General features: G+C 48.9%; 1 protein-coding gene and 1 non-coding gene across 2 annotated transcripts in view; both read right to left on the bottom strand.

Moving 5' to 3' along the window:
• Positions 1-4,511: 4,511 nt before the first annotated feature.
• ATXN1 (ataxin 1) overlaps positions 4,512-23,969 on the bottom strand; it is a 20,442-nt gene continuing 984 nt past the window's right edge. The window contains exons 2-3 of the mRNA XM_029943134.1: positions 22,304-23,964; positions 4,512-5,605 (exon numbers count right to left, since the gene is read on the bottom strand). Coding sequence (XP_029798994.1) covers positions 5,075-5,605; positions 22,304-23,964 — 2,192 coding nt within the window. The 3' untranslated portion in view covers positions 4,512-5,074. The remainder of the gene's footprint in view (positions 5,606-22,303; positions 23,965-23,969) is intronic.
• LOC115297340 lies at positions 8,990-9,099 on the bottom strand. The gene has a single exon (XR_003911425.1). It is a non-coding gene; the product is annotated as a small nucleolar RNA SNORA40 (small nucleolar RNA).

The following is a 23,969-nucleotide window of genomic DNA, read 5'->3' as shown; positions in this document are numbered from 1 at the left end:
AATTTTTGAAAACATTACCTGTACTCCTCAAAGTGAGTGCTTCACAATTTTTTTCTTCTTCAGCTTCTCAAATTAGGTGTACATTTAAAAACAAGAGAGAGAAAGAAAGAAAAAATTCCCACAAGGTATAGTGCTACAAGAAAAGAGCCTATCCGTAAGGTAACATAGTTGAAGCGAGGTCATCTATGTAAAAGAAATCTCAGCTCCGGAGTGGAGGTGTGCAAATTCTTTGGAGTTTCCCTATCAACAGAAACACAACACTGTCCGTGGAAAAGAGAGGAAACCAACCCAACACAATAGCATATGCATGTGCTTTATAAAAAAGTATATTTTCTGTATAGTTATTACTTGATGTGTTCCTAAATTCTCTATTTCAGAAATTCTGGGTTAAAAACACAAAGGTAGAAGTAAAGGCTTCCACTCCACTTGAAAAAATAAAAAGCGTAATCTCCTTTCCGTTCATATCACCACTGAAGGCGCGGGATTGGGCCAGGAGACCGCCGGCCCCTCTTCTACCTGAAATCATCACGGGTAACTAGGCAGTCGAGGTGCAGAGGGTTCTAGGAGAGAACAGACCAGTTCGTTGAGCTTTTGTGCGGTTCACGAAACAGTAGCCATGGCAACCAGCACAGCTCACAAAGCCTGGCCTCCTGTCCCAGAACTCTGCTGCTTCTCCCCCATCTGAAATAGCATGGCATTAGTGTCTTCAAAAGCATTTGGAGATTTTTTTTTTCTCTATGAAAGAAACAGGTTTCCTTAGTAGTCACAGATGTTAAAGGGTACTGTCAATTGTTTCCTTAAAAAAACAGACAAAAAAAATTCCAAAGCTACAACAACAAAAATAAATTTTGGCAACACATTTCAGTAAAGATCAAACTATGTGCAAAGAGTAAATTGTATGATTACTAGGAGCTACTGTTCATCTTGAACATGCAGCATTATATTGCAATCTATGCAGTATCTAAGGAGTAATCCACAAGATGCAGGAAATCCAAACATTCCTTGAAATTGTACAAGCCTCCACAGCAAAGTGCTGCTTCTGGACACATCAGTGTACCACACACACGCCAGCCCCGTCCCTGAGTAAGAGGTGAGAAAGGTTCCGCAGAGTTCCTTGTAGGGGGAAAAGGGGTGCTGCCACTTCCTGGTGGGGGGAAAACCCAACACACTCACCTAACAGAAAACATAGCGGGTCACAATTCAGACTTAGAAATGGGATCCACAGCAACAAAAAGAAAAAAAAAATCCTCCCATACCAAACTGGGTGAGGTGGGGAAAACAAAACAAAACAAAAAAACTGACCGACATAGAAAATGATTCTGAAAGTCCAAACAAAAATGCAATTTGGATTTCCACTTTAAAAGGTTTGAGGTAAGTGGTATCCATCTTTGTATCTCCCCCCTGCCCCGGCAATGTGGCCCAAACAAACTGAAATAATTCTTATGTTAAACATTCTAAGGAACAGTCCTTTAATGTATTTAGAAATCCCTATAAAGAGAGGTTCTTGATTGTTGGTTTCTTTTTTTTTTTCTTTCGCCCTGACTGATTTCTTGGTGATTGTGTTCCACCGTAAACGCAAAAGGCCTGCTGTTATTAGTTTAGAAATGGAAAACAAGAAAGAAAGAAGAACTAAGAATGGTTGTCAGTAGATATTGCAAAGTGGACATAGTACAGAGGCACACGGCTCATCCTTGTGAGCTGCACGGCACCAAAGAATTTCTATTTTCTCATTGTCATGTTTGCTACACAGGAGCTTGCCAGCATCTGCCAACATGAGGAGGTTCCCTGTCCTTTGGATGTTTTTCCTAACTGAAGGGAAAGCTGCCACTAAGGAATGGTGACCACTGTTCAAAGGGGCCCCTCCATAGCCATTGGCCGCACACTCAGAGTGTGCACACACAGCAGGCCACACTCCCTGCCTATGCTCCAAGTCTCCAGGACACAGACCTAAGGAGGGGCCCACAGGCTCTGGAAAACACCCTGAAGAATGGGTGGATCTTGGTTCTCTTTGCTCTACGGTGTGCCTTAGAACGGAATCTGCCGGCTCCGTCCACACTGCACATTCACTATTCCTCATGACAGAGAGACTCAGCTGGTCCGTTGCTTTCCTTCATTGGCTCTTTCTGATACACGGTGGCAGACATACGGGGCTCCTGAAAGTTCCCCACCACGGCACGGCATGGCACTCAGCATCCATGCTGGGAAGCTCAGAGTGGGAGGCGCTCCCTTTCCTGGTTCCTTCCCTCCAGCCCTGCTCTGGCCAGAATGGGGAAGATGGGCCAGATGGGGAGTGAGCTTTAACTAGGGCACACTGGTCCGACCTATTGGCACGGGAAGTATTGCACACGCTAAAAAAAAAAAAAAAGCAAGAGAATGAGATGGGACGATGTTTAGAAAGAACCAATTATTTAAGAATTCCTATACCTGAAATAGAAGCACAAAAATTATGATGATGTTCCTATTGCTCCGAACCATGTATGTTTCCCCATTTTTAGTGTTGGGAGTTGAGGATCCAGTTAGCACGATACTGGAGGTTAAGCCGAAAGGTGGTGTGTGTGTTTCCGCGTCCGCGTGAGTTTCTGTGAATAGTGGTATTGATGAGGACAAAGTGTATATGGCAGTCCCATACTCTTCTTACCATTAAAGGTTACACAACAAAAAGAAAAACAAAACCTAATCATTGAAAGTGCCCTGAGCAGAATATATGGAAGATTAAGCAAGTTCTCTGAGCAGAAACCTTAAAAAAAAAAAACCCAAAAACAAAACAAAATAAAAAAACAGCTCTAAATAAGCAGTATGACCGCGAGAATGGGCTCACCCAGCTCTCCGCTAGCGTGCTGAGAGGGTGAGGAAATCCAAAGAAAGATCTAGCTATTCTAAACCTATGCAAATGTTTTTGGTACACCCCAGAAAATGGTTTATGAATATCATTAAGTTCTGGTGAGAGTTAAATGAGATACTAGATAGCCAAAATGTGGGTTGACTTTAGAAATTTGTTTTTAATTTGTGACATGAAGAACTACTTTCAGTGGTAAAAGAAAAATCAGATTGTTCAGATAAATTGCAGCCATTCCAAGTAAGAATATTTAAAAAGGTCTCCCTACTTATAAAACTTTATTATTATTATTTTTAAAAGCACTTGAAGACACACACCCAAAACCCACACACAATATTTCAGGTCTCTGGGGATGAAAGGTTTAAACTGTGAAATACCCTTTCTGGGTTTGTACCAAACATTAAATCTCGATTTGATTTCAGATGAAAAAAAAAATGAAGTCATTCTGAAAATAACATTAATAACAACAATAATAAAGTAATTTAAAAAACTTGCTCACATATAGAAATGTCTTTATGGAAAACTCTCTCAATGAGTCTGAAGAAAATTCTCAGAGTTGTCCTGCTAAGACTTTTTTTTTTTGTGACAGATGTGGTAGAAAGACCAAAATGAATTTTGAAAGGAACATAACCTTATAAAATGGCCTAGAGTTTAGGCAGGTTAGAAAGTAATTTTGCTACATTTATTGATGCTCGTTCAGTCCCCCAAACCTTTCCCACAATGTTATTGGCTAAAAAACTGTAGGAATATCACACAAATTATAAACTCAAGATGTGCAAATCGCAAGGTTCTTTAAAAGTTCATCTTACAAAGAAAAACACTGGACAAAAATGAGTATTATTTTTTCCATCCCTTTTCTCTCAGTTTCTCTGCCAGCTCTGCATATATGCCTTTACTTCTTTCTCAAACAACAAAGTGAAAAGTACTTCCTGTCAGGCTGTGCTTGGTGGCCATTCATTGTCACATACTAGTTCATAATTCACATTCATCCCTTTAAACCACATTGAAACTTCCAATGTCTTGCTCGTGAGAAACTCTGCAGACCTGAAATGTAGTTACAGTGTTGAAAAAAAAAAAAAGAAAGCAACTTATTTTTTTTTTATGTTTTGTTTTGTTTTTCTTCCCAAAGAGTTTAAAGGGAGATACAGTACTTGTTGAATGATATAGACCAAGATGCTTGGTAATAAAGTGTGAACAGCATTTTAAGTACTTAGAGATAGTAATATATAAGCTCATCTTCAAAATCTAATTCCTCACGTCACACTGGAATCTGAAAAAAGTGGCACCGTGGCACCCGAGTTGTCCATAGTCATGAACTATAAACAGTACTAGAGTTAAAAGACCAGATTTGCAAACCCAATGCCGGAGCGCTTCCGCGGCTCTCTGCAGGGCGGTTTGAGCGAAGTCAACGCGATAACCTGATTGGTTTTCCTAACACTGCACAGAATCCAGAGTGGGCGGTCCTGCTCCCCTGCAGCGCCCCTTGCACCCCCCCCCGCCCCCCCCCCCCCCCCCCCCCCCCCCCCCCCCCCCCCCCCGCCCCCTGCTGCCCTGCCCACCGCGACACCGGGCGACATCACTGCACTTAGTAAAGCAGAAACGAAATCCCACCTGTGGCAGTTGCTCTAAAAAAATATCAGTGCAGTCAGGCCCCATAGGGGGAAATATATCTCTATAGGATTAAAAGTTGCTTTTATTGTAAAATATGTTGGAGGGGGGAAAAAAGGGTCTTTTACACAGTTGGCTTTCCGTCTGCTGTTGGATGCCTCTCTAGCAGGCCCTGCACCTGGGTTCCTGGTGGTCGCGTTGCATGTGAGAACCTCACCAGGCAGGGCGGAGGGCAAGAGAGAGGAGACACCCCCACACCAGGCCTTGCACCGGAGTCCCCGAGTGCACGCCCACAGGGCCCCACCCCCACCCCCCCAGGCAGCTCCCTGCTTGCAGAACAGCCCCGGCAGCTGGGAAGGGCAGGTGCTCTGAAGCCACATTCCTTTCTCCCAGGATGCCCTGCCCTGCCCCCCTCCCGCCCCCCACCTGCCACTTGTCACTCGTGGAAAAGCATGTGCCCCGGTCTCCTGCTGCAACACCAGCTGTAACTCTAATGACAAGGTTATAACAGAAACCTAAAGAGGGTAACATGTAAATACTGTGTTATTTAGCCTACAGTACAGTAATCTGGATACAAATGAGAAGGGAGAGCCGAGTTTCCTGTTTCCTTTCCCCACGCTGCCGCTGCCTCTACTTGCCTACGTTAGACCGGCCTTCGATGCAAATCTTAACCTCCTGAGGGATGAGAGAAGGTTTGGGAAGAGTCAAAGGTGGCTCGTCTTCCGACTTCTCCAGTTTGCGGGTCTCGGGCGCCGACCACCTCCTCTTCCTCGTGGCCGCGGGCTTGCCGGGTTCTATTTTGGTGAGCAAGGTCGCTGCGGGCAATGCTATTTTGTCTGGAAACTTGAGTTCGCCATTCTCGGACAGCATTGGGGCGTTTCCCTGGTTGATGCCGTTCTCCTGCTCGGCGTACCTGTGTCTGCTGGCCGCCAGGCTGTCGGGCTTTGAATGCTTCAGCAGGACGCTGGCCGGATCCACGGGCGGGCCCTTTTTAACAGAGCCGTTCTTCAGGTTCTTGAGGGTCAGTGAGATGCAGACATCCCCAACCGAGAGTTTGGAACAGGGCAGATCAAAGAGCTGGCTGGTTCTCTCCGGACAGCAGGAGGACCACCCCTGTCCAAATACAAAAAAAGGGTACTCTACCAAAACCTCCACGCTGACCTGCGGAGACAGTGGGAGACAGAGAGCAAAGAGGAAAAAAACAGATGAGGCCATGTTTAGTCTTTATTTCATCCACACCCACTGTACCTAAGCCAAAGTGGGGGCGGGGGTGGGGATAACTCGGTTCCACAAACCTCATCCGCCAACACACACAAATGAGTCTCTTAATTGTTGGCTGTACCTGTACTTACCATAGATAGGCGTTGGGGGAAGCCAGTGGGGGAAAAAAAAGTCCATTTAGTGTTCGCAATATCATTTTACCGAGTATCAGCTCTAGAGCTGGCCAAGTGGGTTGGCCCCCAAGGGCAATGGTGACAGGGGCTCAGCGTTCCGTGCTGAATGAGGTTCTGCAGGGAACTAGATACAGTCTTGCACTTTATCTGCTCACTGGACAAATGCTATTCTCACATAGGACAGAGCTAATTAGAACTGGATGGAAGCTCCACCAGGCACCATGTACCCGTTTATATCACTGAATTCCCTAATAGGGGACCTGCTATATGGCTGAAGCTTAATAAGTATTGATCGGATAAATGAGCATGTACTCAAGAACCCAGGAGAGCAGAGCTGGTGAAGGCTGGAGTAAACAGTGATGGCTTCCCTGTTTTCCTGGGGCCCTGAGAGCTGGGCAGCATTTGGAGAGTGGGGTGAGGGGTGGACGGTGTTGGGGAGAGGGTAAACTGGACATAGAGAGCTCAAGTTCTTGGCCCGTCCAAGGTCAAGCTCCAGGTGCTCAAATCAGTCTGTGCATTGGTTTGAAAACCAGTATCAAAAGCCGGGGGAGCTCACTGTCCTCCCAAGAGCTGCTGTTTTCCCTGTCACCATGTGCCATGCATACACTCCATTAAGGAAATAAGCTGGGAGAGTCCTGGGCCCAGAGGGGTGCACAGTCAAGACAGAAGGGGTACATGCACAGAAGTGCCAATCCGTGTGGTGAGTGGGGTTATAATACTTTACTACAACACGAAGTTGTTGGAGGGCAGAGAAAAGGTGTAGACGGGTCTGAAGCGGTGATTAAGGAAGTCCTCTTGGATGAGGACACACTGCGCTGAGTTTTCACAAGGAATCAGGGTGGAGTACAGGTGTGGAGGCAGGAAGGCATTCCTGGAAGTGGAGACGCTCGAACAAAGGCAAGGATGTATATGTAAATATTTGCAGACTGTTCCGTGAAAGTCTTCCTGTTGCCACTAAATTAGGCCGAAATGCCCTTGAGGTTCTAAAAGTTTAATTCTCCTAGAAATGTATTTTCTTCAACTTTATGCTACATAAAAAAGAAAAAGAAACAATGAAGTTGTTTTAAAGAGGCGATTTTCAATGGCTTTTCTAGAACTAGTCTTGCTGAGGACAACCAACTGCTCTGAGCAAAACCAAATAAACAGAAACTAAGGGCGCAATGCAAAACATTATTTCTTACGGCACTAGACAGAAATTCAGGTAGTGAAAACTCACTGGGAAGGTTCAGGAAAAGGGTGACGGTCTAGAGATTTAAACCTGGTGTTTTGGGCTGTTTTTATCTGAGGGCATTTGCACATTCCAAACTGGGACAACATTTGCAAATCCAAGTGGACTTTTGGTAAGCTCAAGAGCATGGTGGGGGTGGGGGAGAAGTAATTCGGGGTACCCTTCAGGTGTATTGGGGAGGATGTTCTCTGGTGAGCTCTACTCTTTTGGGCTGTGACCCCAAAATGCTCTACTCTAGAAGTAAAGAGCCAGAAGCGGAGAGACCCTTCCAAGGTCTGAAGCTCAGATTTTAATCATCTTAGCCCTGAAAATCAGGGTGAGGTCATGAATTATTTCCAAATAAAATAATTATTTGAAATTATTATCAAATAAAAGACATTCCATAAAAAAGAGGGATGAGGTCCAAGAACAGACCAGAGGACATGATTAAAAACCCAGTAGAAACAACAGATAATAGAAGCAGGCCCTCAGGGCCTTCTACTGTAGACTCAACAGATACACAGACAGACATTACAATGGCCTAGACTCAGGTCATGATCTTGTCCTTTGTGAGTTCGAGCCCCGCACTGGGCTCTGTGCTGACAGTGTCAGGCTTGCTTAGGACTCTTCCTTTTCCTCTTTGCGTCCCCCAAATAAATAAATAAGCATTTTTAAAAAAGACTTAAAAGAGGGGGGTCCTGGGTGGCTCAGTCGGTGTCATGATCTCACAGGTTTGTGAGACTGAGCCCAGCATCAGGCTCTGTACTGATGGCATGAAGCCTGGCTAGGATTCTCTCTCTCTCTCTCTCTGCTCCTCCCCTGCTCATGGGCACTCTCTCTCTCTCTCAAAAAATAAACTTTAAAAAATATTTTTAAAAAATGACCTATGGTATATGTAAGGAGATTAAGGACAAGCTTGAAGATTTTAATAGAGAACTAAAATCTACGTTCAAAAGAAACGGGAATTCTAGAATGAAGAAACATATATTCACTAAAATAAAAAATGCAATGGATTTTCCAACAGAATAAATGTGCTTGGTGACAGAACTAACGAGCTGGATTCCTTAATCCGAGCTTCGGAAGAAACCGTACAGGATGAGACACAGAGACAAAAGGATCACTAACACAGAGGACACATGTAGACATAGAAGACACCTTGAGAAGACCTAACAGACGTATAAATTGAATCCTACTGGGAGGAGAGGGAGATCACAGGGCAGAAGTGTAGCATTTTTGAGGAGATAATAGCTAAAAACTTTCCAAACTTGATATGAGACAACAATCCACATAACCCCTGAACAGGAAAAATAAGAAGCCTTTCACTTGGGCAGGGCCTAATTTAACTGCCGTAAACCAAAGACAGGAAACTAAATCCTAAAAGCGTCCAGAGCAAAATAGTGGGCAACAATTAAATTCATAGTTGACTTCTCATTAAAAATAATGGGACTATTTTGTTTAATTAAATTAATTAATTAATTTAAAACAAATTGTTAATGTTTGTTTATTTTTGAGAGACAGAGACACAGAGCCTGAATGGGGGAGGGGCAGTGAGAGAGGGAGACACAGACTCTGAAGCAGGCTCCAGGCTCTGAGCTGTCAGCACAGAGCCCCGACGTGGGGCTCGAACCCACGAACTGCGAAATCATGACCTGAGCCGCAGTAGGCTGCTTAACCGACTGAGCCACCCAGGCATACCCAATTTATTTTTTAAAATTGTTTTAATATTTATTTATTTTTGAGAGAGTGAGAGAGACGGAGTGCAAATGGGGGAGGGGCAGAGAGAGAGGGAGACACAGACTCTGAAGCATGCTCTAGTCTCTGAGCTGTCAGCACAGAGCCTGAGGTGGGGCTTGAACTCACCAACCAGGAGATCATGACCTGAGCTCAAGTCTGACGCTCAACTGACTGAGCCACCCAGATGCCCCAAGGGACTATTTTAGGCATCACATTCCTTCTTATCTGTGTCAAAACTCACATTCAACAATGATTCTGGGTTGCAAAAGAGAATTTGTTTTTCTCACTTAGGACTGAGTCTTTGTCATGAGCTAAGGGAGCCCAACAACAAGGCCAAGATTATAGGTGGGAACTTTTTGATGTGTGTCCATATTCAAGCGAAGATCAGAGAAGCCCACCTGAAGGAACTCAGCAGTGACGGTGACAATTGTGGACTGAACGGAAGTTCTTTCTAAAACAGCTATTTTGAAGATTGTGATTCTGACTTTGGAAGAACTAAGATGACTGGCAATGGGAGGAATCACATGTGCAATTCCTATTCTTAATTTGTCCAGAAGACAATGGAATATCCTTAGAGCACTAAAGAGAAAGAATTGCCAACTAAGTGTTCTATATTGAGCAAAAGGATCCCTCAGGAATGAAGGCAAAATAAAGACATTTTTCAGATGAATAGTAATTAAGAGAATTCACCACCAGAGATCTGCACTAAAGAAAATATTACAGAGTATTCTTGAGGTAGAGGAAAAAAATCAATCTGGGTGGAAGTTTGTTGATGCAGGGAGGAATGAAGAACAATGAAAATGATAGATGGCGTAAGTCAAAATAATATTGACTATATATAATAATATTAAAGATGTCCTGTTGAATTTTATACACAGGCACACATATACAAACACATAAATAATTAAAATACCCCGCAGACCTAAGGGTGCCTGGGTGGCTCAGTTGGTTAAGCAACTGACTCTAAATTTTGGCTCAGGTCATGAGCTCATGGTTTTTGAGTTTGAGCCCCGTGTCAGGCTCTGTGCTGACAGTGCAGAGCCTGCCTGGGTTTCTCTCTCTCTCTTTCTTAGAATAAATAAATAAACTAAAAAAAGAAAAATAACCAAATGCCCCCAAGCCCCCTACGTGGCCAATTACCATGTAATTTATATGGCTTGTGGCCTTCTATTTTATCTGCTTTTTCTTTTTTGAAAACTATGATTGGCCTAGTTCTATACACACTTCTTTTTTTTTTAATTTTTTAATGTTTTATTTATTTTTGATACAGAGACAGAGCATGAGAGGGGGTGGGGCAGAGAGAGAAGGAGGCACAGAACCGGAAGCAGGCTCCAGGGTCTGAACTAGCTGTCAGCACAGAGCCTGATGCGGGGCTCGAACCCACAAACGTGAGATCTGACCTGAGCTGAAGTCGGAGGCTTAATTGACTGAGCCACCCAGGTGCCCCTACACACACTTCTTAAATGATATACTTTATTGTCTCTACAAAAGACGTGGTATTTATAAAGGGAAGAACAGGAGTGAATTTGTAAGCAAGTTTGTTACCACAGTGTGTGTGTGAGCATCAGCCCATATAAACGGCATATTATCTGGGGGCGGGAAACTTCATTGTTCTGTGCTATTTTAATAATGTAAGAAGAGCTAAAATTTTTGGAATGCCTGCTATCTGTCAAACATGTAGGTACAAACTTCACAAAAAATACTTTATGCTCACAACAAACTAGGGAAAAGGTACTACTGTTCCAATGTGACAAATAAGAAAGTATTGTCTCCGACAGATTAGATCTCTTGCCTAACATCCTAGCTATAAGATACATGAAACAGTGGTTTAATTCCAGTTGTTGGATCCAAACCCATTGACTTTTCCTATGCTCCTGATCACTGCCCCTGTGAACAAAGATACTATAATACCACTAAAAGAGAGGAGCGTGACATTCCCACTACCCCCAACAGTGGTAACTGTCACTTGAAATAAATAAGATCCAACGGCATGAGCTCATGGATTTATTTCATGGTTCAGAAAACTGTGAAGTAGCGTTTGCCTCATATCTACTTGGACAATTCTAGTCACGATGACGCTGATACTCAATTACAGAACTGCATGCACATGTATATTTGCATATATGTATGTAGAAATATACCTACAAGTAAGTTTCAGATCAGGACACCCACTGGATTCCAAGTGGGAGGAATCAACTTGGAGCTGACTCCATAAATCCCAACCCAAACCTCTTAGAGCATTAACATCATAGGCTGAGAATAAGGGACAAATCCTGCTTCAAGTGGGGATTCTTTAGAAAATTCTTTTAAAGAGACACAGAATCCAAAGCAGGCTCCAGGCTCTGAGCTGTCAGCACAGAGCCTGATGCGGGGCTTGAACCCACAAACCATGAGATCATGACCTGAGCTGCAGTGGGACGTGTAACTGACTGAACCACCCAGGTGCCCCTCAAGTGGGGATTCTTTAGCTGCAACTGAAAGGCACAGATACAAAGTGCTCAAGTGTAAATACCTCGTAAGAATCTATTTGCTTATCTCTGCCTAACATGAGTCGGAGGTAATGTGATGTTCCTAATACCATAAACCATTTTTTGAAACACACTGGCCTCTTTTGTGGCTTTGCCTTTTCCTAAATGATCCCTTCTACTGAGTCGAGTCTGTCTCCTTGCTGACAGACAGCCCAATACCAACTAATGGACAGGTTCCTGGTGTGGGAGTCACATTCTAGAAACTCCCCAGAGCAGCCAATAATAGTTCATATTCTAAATATAATAACATTTACTGTCTATTCTCACTGCAAACATCCACACGTTACCAAGTATCTTTGGACTATTAATTTATTGTCAGATTGGATTCAATACAACACCCAGTGCTCATCCCAACAAGTGCCTTCCTCAATGCCCATCACCCATTTTCCCCCCCTCCCCCCACCCCCATCAACCCTGTTTGTCCTCTGTGTTTAAAGAGTCTCTTATGGTTTGCCTCCCTCCCTGTAACTTTTTTTTCCCCTTTCCCCTCCCCCATGGTCTTCTGTGTCGACTAATTTTTAAGAAGAACATGTCTTCGAGGACTTGGTAAGAGGTGACATTACTGGCACTTCCAACAGCTATAACGCATACCCATGTACCTCCCATTACACACACCATCCTGTCTGGGGCATTTTGAAAGCCCTTCATTACTATTTCATCTCAAAACTCCAAAGATAAGTCTTAGAATGAAAGGTTGCAATGTGTTCTAAAATGTGAACGGCCTACCTACAAACTCATGTACGAAAAGTGATGATTTAAGAGAAGAATATCTGACTAAATATCAAATAGTTGGATTAAAAAGAGCTCATGATAATAGAATATATTTCTAACTGGATAGCTTTGGGAAAATCTTCTCTACCACTTTAAAGGCTTGCTCTTCCTGGTCCCCTCCTCCTGAATTCTGGCTCTGGCCCCTTCCAGAGAAGCCCTGCAATCCTGGGAAAAGATGCGAGAGTGCCCGTCCTCAGCTGGGTCTACACAAATCGGGAGGGAAAGCCTATTCGATAGTCTGATTGTTGTAAGTAATGGACTGGATAACTTAGGTCAAATGTCTTTGGCCTCACTAATTACTTATCCTTGCTGATATTTATCCTCACTGATATTTTTCTCCTAATTATGTAGACTGAATTATCTAGATAAAATAATTTTTTGGCCTGCATATATGTGATCTAAAATAGGTTTTTCCCCCTCTTTCCCTGGAAAAGGCAAACTCCTGTTGCATATACCTCCAATAAGCAAGCACACTAAAGTATTCATAACAAATCTATTATTATTTCATAATTAGGTTTGTCAGAAGGACATAAACATTCTTAAAGGTTAACTGATCATTAACAGCTATGGAAGAAATCACACCAAGGGATTTTTCCAGGAGAATGCACCCGGCAAGATCTATCGGCTTGAAATTCCCTTGATGAAGAGTATTATCTACCTCAAAACACGCCATCATTGCCAACATGTTTTCCACATGAAACAGAGACCGTGTGATTCTGTGCCTGGATGTTACTTTAAACCAGAATGATGAATCTGTGAGCTGCTTGAATTGGAGACCCATGTGGGTCTTCCCTATAGAACCAAGAGCTTCAAAATATTACTGATCAAGTAGTCACACTCCAGTGTTTGCAATCACCTTTAATACCTAACCCAGAGCACCTGCTAGGTAGTAGGGACTGGACAAGAGTGCCTATGGCTGAAGATCCAGTGCTTGCCTTCCGTGGGGAGGCAAGATGTGCAAATAAAACAAGTAACTTCACAAGGGCGCATTGGATAATGGCCACCATGTTAGCTGAGGGCGTCCACTTGGGTGTCCACTGGCAACTCAACCTTTATGTGTCCAGGATAGACCTCCTGATGTGCGCCCACCCACTGGTGCCTGCTCTGTTCTTCCTCCTCTCCGTGAATGGCCTTCCCATTCTTCCAGGGGTTCAGGTCAAGAGCCCTGGGAGTCAGAATGTACTGGGCTCTTTGGCACACCGAACACCTCCAAATTACAAGCAAATCCTGTTGGTTTCCTCTTTCAAATATATGCGGAATAAGACCATTTCTTACTGCCCCCACCACCCCTGCCTTGGCCAACCAGCTCCTCACTGGAAGAAAAGGCTGCCATGATGAGCCCAATGTGGCCTGCCGGTCCCCCTGCCCCCACTCACTGCACTTAGTGACACCTGTCTTCTTGTTCATCCTTTAACTCCAAAAGACACATGAGCCTCTGGGTCTGGGCATCTGATGTTCCCTCCATGGGGAGTCCTTTCTGTCCTGTGTACGCTGCCTCCCATTCCCCTTTTCCGAGACAGCTTCACTAACCACCTTGCTTAAAGGAATGACCTTCCATCCCTAGTATCCGTACCCTCTCTGGGCGGCTTTAACTTTTCGCCTATCACTTCTTATCTTTTGGTGCGCTGTTTTAACAATTTGCACATGGGGCACGTGGGTGGCTCAGTCAGTTGAGCGTCCGGACTTCGGCTCAGGTCATGATCTCATGGTTTGTGGGTTCAAGCCCCGCGTCGGGCTCTGTGCTGACAGCTCAGAGCCTGGAGCCTGCTTCAGATTCTGTGTCTCCCCCCTGCCCGCCGCCTCTTCCCCACTAATGCACTTTCTCTCTCAAAAATAAACATTAAAAAATATTAAAAAATAAAAATACAATAAAAATTTGCTTACAGAATTGTTTGCCTGTTTTACCGATTCCCCCAGGTTCCCTCAAGACCATACGCTCCGGGACGGCTGAGATCTTGTCTGTTTTGCCCAACTGTTCTATCACCAGAGTGTAGGATACTTGCCAGGGTGTTCAGCCCCCCGCCCCAGATTGCTTCCTGTATATAAAAACACTGCAATGCCACCAGTGGCCAACAGAGGTCACTGTTTAGACACTGGAAGGCTCTGCCTGACCTTGCTTGCTTTCTTTCACCAGCTGGGACTAAATGGGACTCCCGCCCTCCCCTGGCACAGGAGCAGAGCCTTCCCTGGGTCGTGGCTCACCCCTGAACAGGCAGCTTTCTGGGCTGAGCGACAGCTGCCTTCACTCCTCGTTCTCCCGGCAGGCTGGTCATGACTTCGCAGAATCGTACTTCAGTTACCTTCCCTCCGCTATTGAGTTCCTTTTGGCTCTTTCAGCGGTGCTAACGATCATTAATTCATGTCATGATCATGTCGGGGTTCAAACGGCCTCTGATTAAACCCCAGTGAAACTATATTCAGGAGGGCAGTGCCATATAAAACTGAAGCCTGTTATATAACTCCTGGCAGCTCAACACGGCCCATTTTTTTTTTCAACCCATAAATACATTCTTTCCCAAACACTTTGAGCAGTCTGCAGGAGGGTCTGTGAGCATGAATAGCTTTTGTCCTGTGTCAGCTTGAGGCCCCTCTGCCTTTCATCTCTGGATGCCTGTGGCCAGCACCCTCCTTTTTAGGGGCGATCACCTCCCATCCTCTCCCACCCTTTCCTGCCCTCCTCCTGCGGCGGGAGGCACACCCATTCACTGGCTGCTGCTGCTTCGAGGCGAAATCTGCCTACCCCTCCCTCTCTTGAGCCCCCTTAAACCAGCCTCTAAAACCATCACCTCCAGTTTCTATTTAGGATGGGAGAGTCAATTCAGAGAGGCGACACCGCCTCACTTCTGGGCTGATGATTATTTATGCAACATCACCTTCCTGGTCTGGCTAATGACAGACTCTTTGAGATCATTTTTAGTGCCTCTGTGTGTACGTTCAATAAAATTCCTTTAACTACTTAGTCAACCGCTAGTACACTGAACACTGTATGCGTATCCACATATTTATGCCGTTTGGTTGTCGATTTCCATCTTAGATTGGTGCAGTGTCTATATACACACATATGTACGTATCACCAAAAACAAGATATAAAGAAAACAAAACGTCTGTTGTTTAAATATGTCTCCCCTCTCCTCCACAAGAAGCCCTGTTTTCACAAATGTGAAGGGCATCTGTTTTACAAAACATTTTTGCTTGGCACTATCCCAAACTCCGCCGATATCCGGGATCAATGGGATCTCTCCGAAGCGGGGCTTCAGCGAACGCGACTTGCTTTGGGTGAAATTATTAAGTTGGGAATTGCCAACTTCGTCTGCAAGTGAAATGCTCGATCCTTTTTTTACCAGCAGGAAAAAAAAAAAGTCAATCTGCTTTCCTTGAAGGCCAGTGTGCATGACTACGTACGTTCTCACCATCCGGAAAATCAGAAAACCTTGGAGCAACGATCACGGGGCTCGGTGAGAGACCCACTTATTTCGGTGTTTAAAAATCACTAATACAAACAGTCACAACTCTTCAGTGAGTGGTAGATACCTATGAGTGCCCTACTTAAACATTTAATCACTTTAAACACTAAATCTGACTCAGGCATCGGTGGGAACGTCACAGGCTTGTTCAGTAAACCCACACCCCAACACGGAGACGCCCCCAAACACAAATCCTGAATGACATGTCTGGTTCTCCTCACACACTGCAGTCTGACTCCCAGAGCCCCTACTGCGGGGGCACGGGGCCCTTTAGGATCTGACCCACAGGTGACTGGGGTGACAGATTCTATCACACTTGCCCCCCTCCCCCAGGGTCTTAAAAGGTGTGCCTTATGAAAAGAGCATATTATTCAGTGCTAAAAAGAAATGCCCTATCAAAGCCACTAGGGGACAGGGAGGGACCTTGAATGCATATTGCCAAGGGGGAGAAGCCAGTCTGCAAAGGCTACATACTGTGTGGTTCCAACTAAATGACATTCTGGAAAAGGCAGAACTACAGAGATGAGAAAACATCAGTGCTTGTCAGGGCTCCGGGGGGGGGGGGCGATGGAGGGGGCGCAGAGGCGCAACACACATTTTTAGGGCAGTGCAATGACTCTGAATGACACAGGCATGCCAAGTACATGACATGACGTATTTGGCAAGACCGCAGGAAGCTGAGGGAGCCTTCACGAAAGCTACCGACTCCGGTTAATAATCACGTATCAACAGCAGCTCATGCACTGTAATAAACGTACTATCTAGAAGCGAGATTTTCATATCAGGGAAACTATGTGTCTGGGAATCCCTGTACTTTCTGCCCCTTGCACCTCCCCCACCCCCGGCAAACTTAAAACTACTTTTAACAATAAAGTCTAATTAATTATAAACCGGCTATAAGCAACACGGTGAGTCTGCTTCAATAATACATGTGTTGGGGGTGCACTGAATCACGCACGGGCTAAAAGAGAGCATTTTTCTTTTTCTTTCTTTTTTTTTTGGAGGGGACGCAGACACATACACAAAAGGTGGCTTGATGCCCCTTCTCTGTTGGAGCCTTTCTGGCACTCGCACTGAGAGGAGGATTATCACCAACCGTGGTCCAGCTCTGGGCTGGGGCACACAGAACGGTCACTCTCTATTTTTTGATACGTTGGGATTCTTTCCCACCAAGCCCCGCGTGCGAGATGCTGGCAAAGCGGCCTGCTTCGGCTGCTCAGGGACCATACGGACCTCTGCCGCTCGCACGAGGGCCTCGGTGAGTTTTAGGCACCAGCTAATCCATGAGAGCACAATGCTGCCACCGACAGTCACACATCACCGTCACGTTAGAAACAGTGGGATGAACAGAAAGCCACTGGTCCATGTGCAGCAAGCACATTATTATACTATGCTGCACGCACACACACACACACACGCCCACGCACCCCCGGACAGCTGCGAGAGGAAAATGGCACTGAATACTAAGCAGCCACCACGGACGTTAAGGGAAGTGGTCACCTCGGGAGGATCGGGGAAGTGAGAGACAGCCGGATAACGTAAGGAGCTCGCTAGTTAGCAGAGAGGCAGTCCGAGAAAAGTGTCACCCCGGAGCCCTTTACACATGAAATTCACTATGCGGCGCCTGGAGGCTCAGTCGGTTAAGCGTCCGACTTCAGCTCAGGTCATGATCTCGCGGTTTGTGGGTTCAAGCCCCGCGTCGGGCTCTGTGCTGACAGCTCGGAGCCTGGAGCCTGCTTTGGATTCTGTCTCCCTCTCTCTCTGCCCCTCCCCTGCTCATGCTCTGTCTCTGTCTTTCTCTCGCTCAAAAATCAATAAACATCAAAAAAATTAAAATAAAATTTACTACAATTCCACGAAGCCAGTTTTGTGTCACGCTTTAGCGAAGTTGAGCCTAGGGAGCACGAGACGGGGGTATGGGGAGGCTGCCCGCAGACAGAACACGTTACGTTTGCCAGACAGAAGTGAAAGTCTCCCCAGGGGCCCCCTTCCCCGCAGCGGGCACCTGGCAGAAGAGAGGCACCCGAAACTTCCATTTCTGTGTCTCTTACCGCCGTGGATGGCAGGGCCACCAACGCACCCCTCCAGTCCAGCTCATCTCTATGCCTACTGGCTAGCAGGTCATCTCCCGTGGAGGGAGAGTGGGAGGGAGAGGGAGGTGCTCAGGGGGCCGCTCATGGGGGTACGCCCCAGGGATACAGGCGGGGTAAAACCGGCTTACTGCACATGTTAGAGAACTTCTTCCTTCTTTCTGGACTTTTCCTAGACTGCCTCACCTTCCATAAATTCTTTCTATTTAATTTTCTAACCTTTATTTTTGAGAGACAGAGACAGAGCACAAGTAGGGGAGGTGAGGGAGACCCAGATTCCAGAGCAGGCTCCAGCCTCCGAGCTGTCAGCCCAGAGCCTGAAGTGGGGCTCGAACTCACAGACGTTGAGAGCATGACCTGAGCTGAAGTCGGATGCTCAACCAACTGAGCCACCTGGGTGCCCATAACCTTTATTTATTCATGACAGACAGAGACAGAGGACGAGCGGCGAAGGGGAGGGAGACACATAATCTGGAGCAGGCTCCAGGCTCTGAGCTGTCAGCACAGAGCCTGAAGTGGGGCTTGAACTCCTGAACCGCAAGATCATGACCTGAGCCGAAGTCGGCTTAACAGACTGAGCCACCAGGCACGCCTCATAAATTCTTTTTAGAGCGTGACACCTTTTATTTATTTTTCTGAAGCTAAGTTTGCTCTTCTCAGGGCCGAAGCCACAGAAGTCAAAGAAGGGGGTGGGGACACTAACATTCTCGAGGGCCCACAGGGTGTTACATACTGTGCTGGATCCTTTGAACACATTTCCTTTAATCCTTCCAAGCACACTAATTCTTCCCACCACGAACGCCGACTGGAGGGCTGGGACAATCTGCATGATTGTGCGCTACCTTGTGCCGCGTGTGCGCAAGGTCCCCACGCCACGGAGGAGGGGAGGGGCCGTTCCGACTCAGGTTCTCCTGGCTGCATTTTCCTACCGGCTAACATGCCTCCCACTCAGAGGACGCCCCGTTCTCTTAGTGAACCGCAGTGGCTCACGCTAGTGCTGGGGGAACCCTTCTGGGACTCGCCACATGCTTACGGACTCCATCCTGGCGGAGATTTTACGTGGATTGCTGTATGTGGGAGTGAGGCCCAAGGGAAGCGATTCTGTCGTCTGCCGGGACTTTCATGCAGAGTCACCAAGCACGAGGGACGCAGGTAGTCTGTCCTTGCTGGGGTGGAATGTGCCACCTGTCTCCCAGCCCAACAGGAGGGGGAGGCGGTGTGGCCACCTAGAGTGGCCAGCTCACCCCTGGGAGTCCCCTTGTCCTTCCACGGCAGCGGGGCAGGCGCAGGGTGCAGAGAGGCTGCCTGGGCAGACAGAATCACCCCCCTGGCTACGGCAACGCCACGGGGACGGGGACAAACAGGCGGCAGTGTTGTCCTCCTACGCTACCTCATCCGCAGCTTCAGCTGGAGACGACACGGGGAGCATCCCTCTACAATAATACTCAGTTCAGCTCTGTCACATAATCACCCAAACCTCTCCGTTTCATACGGGATGGCTTGGCTCCCATGAGGTCTGGGTGCTCATTAGGAGCATGAGGTCAGCAAAGACACCCTCGACGTCCCCGCTTGGCTTTCGGCTCACCGAGCCAAGGTGGGTAGTTTCTAGAAGCTCTGTGCTGCGAGGCGGAAAAGCCCAGGATGACAGACAAGGAGTGGGCCCCTGGTACGAGAAACAGTCTGTCTGTCTCGGGGAGGAGAAACTCATGCTTGTCTCGTAGGCGAACAGGCCCTGGCCAGCTGCGTCCGAAGGGGAGGCTCGTGGTGGGTTCTTTGAGGTCAAGCATCCCTTCTGCGTGCAGGATTTAGGCCCGGAGTCAGAAAGCCATCCATCTGGGGTGCAGAAAGCCATCCCTCCTCCCACAACTTCCCCCATCAATTCTGTGATTTTTGCTAATGAAGTTAAACAATTTGCACATTCCTACATCTTCCTGTGGGTGCAAGCATCAGTGATTTCTAGCCAGTAGAAGACACGGCTGATTCTCCAGGCCCGGTGGGGGGTGGGGGTGGGCAGCAAAGTCCTCAGCGCCACGCAGACGAGGGGGGAAGGTTCCCGGCTCTTGGGACATAAATTCAATCCAGATATCAGTTCCCTGGCTCCCTCCCTCCTCCCCGCTCTGGCTCTCTCTCTCTCTCTCTCTCTCTCCTGATCCCCCTCCTGTCACTAGTGGCAAACAGCTGCTGGAGTATTTTAGCAGTGATGATGTCAGGCTGTTTCTGATAGGCTTCTGGGTAAAGCGACAAGCCACCTTTTTAGCAGACAAGAGCCCTCCCCGGCACGCAAAGCCCTGCACACAGGCTGTGACAAACACCCCACCTCCTCGTCTGCAAAGAGACCTCGGTCCGGCTGCCGGGAGGAAATGAGACTCCTGGGGAAGCTGATGACTCCACCATTCAAGCATCCGTCATAGTATCGGGCAGGGAAAACACTCAGAGATGCTTCTTTGTCCAAAACTGCCAGGTCAATTCCAAAGCTACAGAGGCCTGGGAAGCTGTTGGCCATGAGGCTCTGCAGGGACCTGGAGGCCGTAGCCAGGGCCGTTCTGTATTCTCAGAGTGAACGGGCTGCGGGTACGGAACACCAGCATTTCCAAGTTCACACCGCTCCCTGTGCTGCACTAACGCTTTCAGGATGGCAGGTGCCATGAAAGAACACATTCAGGGGCGCCTGGGCAGCTCAGTTGGTTAGGGGTCTGACTTTGGCTCAGGTCACGATCTGGTGGTTTGTGAGTTCGAGCCGTGTGTCAGGCTCTGTGCTGACAGCTCGGAGCCAGGAAGCTGCTTTAGATTCTGTGTCTCCCTCTCTCTCTGCCCCTCCCCTGCTCACACACTGTTTCTCTCTCTCTCAAAAATAAATAACACACACACACACACACACACAAACACACATCACATTCCCTTGCCTGCCTGTTTATTTCCATGCTTCACCTAAAGTCTGTTACAAGTCCGCCAGAGACAACTCCTTTTTTCCTTCCAGTGCCCACCTCCCACATGACACGGTCAGGCGGGAGTGAGTGGGAACCACAGACGGGGAGGGGGAGGGAGTTCGAAATAATGATGCCACTTAAAAAAAAAATCTTGCTTTTTGCCTTTTTTTTTTTTTAATCTGAACTTGAAGACATCTTTCTCGGACCTGAACTGAAGACCGTAAGCCCGCAGTGACGCCGTATCATAAAACAGAAATCTTTGGGGAATAAAAGCTCTCGGCAAGGCAGGCCCCTTGACATTGTGCAAGACCTGATATCTGCACTTCTGGAAGACGCTGGAAGCTCCCCCCTACCCTGAAACCTTAAAGTCTGCTCAAAACAATTCAAACCATTAACTAGTTTGTCTTTTGTCTTTTGTTTTTTTTTTTTTTTTGAATCTCCCAACTCCCATTTTCAATTCAGACTTGAAGGAGGTGCTGTCACCTTTGGGGTTTTTCAAAATCCTCAGTGAAAATGCTCCCAGGAGATCCAGGCTCAACAGCCTAGGAAGCTGGCAGCCTGGGGGCCACACCTGGTGGACACCAAGCCACCTGGACATCGGAAGTGCTGCTTTATATCAAAGGGCCATGGAATAAAGGCGTTCAAGTGATTTAAGAGACTGTAAAGAGAGCAGTGAAAGAGCCCACAGAAAGTAAGAGTCCATAATAGTTCCAGGCTTTCACACAACTCCCCGTGACTGCATCTGACCGCCGGTGGTTCCTATTTACCACGAGCCCAGGAGATCACCTGGGATTCTCGGACTGTGTTAACCAGGCCTTTGATTTCCTAAATTCTGATGCTTTGACACCTCGGAGCCTTGTTGCCTCTAGAGGGGATGCCCCTCCAGGGTTGGCTAATTCCTTGCCTGGAGGGGGGAGATCTTCACAGCGATACCCCCAACCACCTCCTCTCCTGGGCTCTCCCCTCTGGGCCCCTATCCACCTGCCCTAACCACCCCAGGCCCAGGGAGCAGACCCCCTGGGGACAGCGGTGCCCCAGAGCCCCCTGAAATGAGCCACACCAGCCAATCCTAAGCCTGCTCCCCCTCACGTCGCTCATTCCTTCCCACAGGAAAGGCTCTTGCCCATGTTCCTTCCCTGTTGCCCTGCCTCCTAGTCAGGAGCTTCCCTGGTGCTTCCCCGTGGGGCCCTGCGTGGTGTGACCCATCTTCTTGGGATCCCAATAAAACAAGCTACCTTGTCAATGGCAGTGATATCAGCCTCCCATCACCTAAGTAATAATAACGCACCGACATTTTAACACACACACGTTAGACTGGGATGCAGTGACTCTGACCATCGAAGGTCCCCGCCTGGACCAGCACTGCCTTTACCAGGCAGATGAGGAGGGCACAGGGACCCCCAGGAGGGCCTTGAGCCATGCACAGTTTCTCAGTCAGGGCTCCTCCTCTGAACTACAGAATTAAAAAGAAAATCATGTCGAGCGGTGATTGTTAGACTTTTCCAGATGATGGTCCCTTTCTGAAGCCCCGGTGGAGGAGCACAGAAGCAAATTCATCACCAACAGCAGATGCCTTGGGGCATTTGGACTTCACTCTCTCCTAGAACCGGGCTGGGAAAGATGACGGACCTGTGGAGTGTGGGTGTAAGCGAAAACCCTCAATTCTCCCCAGGCACTGCCCCTTGGAAGACGTTGACAGAGAAACGGTGCCCCTACCCTGTGCCGGAGAGGGGGCGAACATTACCTGTGCTCGGTGCTCCCCGACGGCAAACTGGATCACGGCCACGCCCGGGTGGGGGCTGTCCTCGATCCGCTCCACGGTGCTGGAGTCGATCTTCAGGTCGCTGCTGATCTCCGCGCTCTGGATGAAGTCTTCCGTCTTCAGGTCCTCCACTTTCTTCAGCTCCCCGTTGGCCAGCTGGATGATCGAGCCTTTCATGAAGTAGGGGGGCAGTGTGGGAGGCGCGGCGGCGGGGGACGCCACGGACTGCACCACGGGCAGGTGGATCTGAGCCTGCACCATGGCCGGGTAGGCGGCCTGCGTGACCAGGGCCTCCGGGCTGAAGTTCTCGTTCTTGGGGAGGGCGGTGGTGACGAACGTGTGGGGCACTGCAGCGAACTGCGGCGACGACGTGGCGATGGCGGGGGCGGCCCCCGAGCCCTCCACGTCGGCGCTGCCCACCGGGATGAGCAGGGGCTGCGTGCCGGGGATCACCAGGTGCTGGGGCAGGCTGCCGGCGTAGGTGATGGCCTGCTGCTGGCTGCTCAGGTAGCCGATGACCGGCGCCTGGGTCCCCGCGTAGAAGGCGGTGGCTGGCAGTCCGACCGGGAGTGGCTCCGAAGCGCTGTGCGTGGTCTGAATGACCGTGTGGGGGGACAGCGTGGCGACGGCGGCGGCCTTCACGCCTTCGGGGCCCAGGGCCTGCTGTGGCGACAGCGCGTAGGACCGGTGGCCGGCCTTGCCTAGGTGCAGGCCGCTCTTGTCGTTGAGGCTGGAGGGCGAGGCCTCCCGGTGCGGGACCTGCTGCACCTGCAGGTCGGCGGCGGGCGTGGTGCTGGCAGGCAGGACCATCACAGAGGCCCGGAGCCCCGCGGAGTCGCGCCCGCCATAGTCGGCGGCGCTCGGGTGCACCACCACGTGCCGGGGCTCGTAGGGGTGAGGCAGCGGCTTGGCGGCCTTCCCCAGGCCCAGGTCGGCGGAGCTCGGCGCCCCGAACCTGCGGCCCTTCTCCAGCTCGCCGTTCAGGAGCTCCTTGGCCTGCGCGGCCTGCTGCAGCCTGCCGCCGTCGGCCTTCTTGGCGGCCTCCCGCGGGACGAAGTGGCCGGCTGAGTCGCTGTACTGCACCACGACCTGGGGGGAGGGCCCCAGGGTGAGCGTGTGCGGGATCATCGTCTGGTGCGGGTGGAGGTGGACGGGGATGGCCGGAGGGGACGCCGCGCGCCCCGCGCCCTGCGGGGAGCCGGAGATGCGCACGTACTGGTTCGGCGGGGCGGGCGGGGGTGAGCCCGGGGGCACGAGCCCCGGTGTCCTGCCCAGGTGCTGCTGCGGCTGCGGCTCAGCCTTGTGCCCGGGGGCTTGGCTCAGACTGCCCATGTTGGCCAGCAGGGTGGAATAGGCCTCCAGCTGCGAGCGCTGGGACGGAGTGGTGGCCCCCGCGGCCGAGGCCACGGCACTGGTGACGGGGCTGGCCGTCGGGGAGATCAGCTGCGAGGGGATGAAGCCAGCGTAGGGCCCGCTGTACTGGGAGGACCCGACGAACTGGAAAGCGTGCGGCAGGTGAGCATACTGCACGGGGGACACCGGCGTCCCCGACGGCGGGGGCGGGTAGGCGGCGGGCAGCGTGGTGGCCGCCGCCACCGACCTGGGCGCGCTGGGCGGGGAGTAGTCCAGCCCCGCGGACAGCGCTTTG

The sequence above is a fragment of the Suricata suricatta genome, chromosome 7, assembly GCF_006229205.1.
Source record: "Suricata suricatta isolate VVHF042 chromosome 7, meerkat_22Aug2017_6uvM2_HiC, whole genome shotgun sequence".
Lineage (NCBI taxonomy): Eukaryota > Metazoa > Chordata > Mammalia > Carnivora > Herpestidae > Suricata > Suricata suricatta.
Note: the sequence above shows the minus strand (reverse complement) of the source record. Positions and strands in the feature narration are given on the sequence as shown.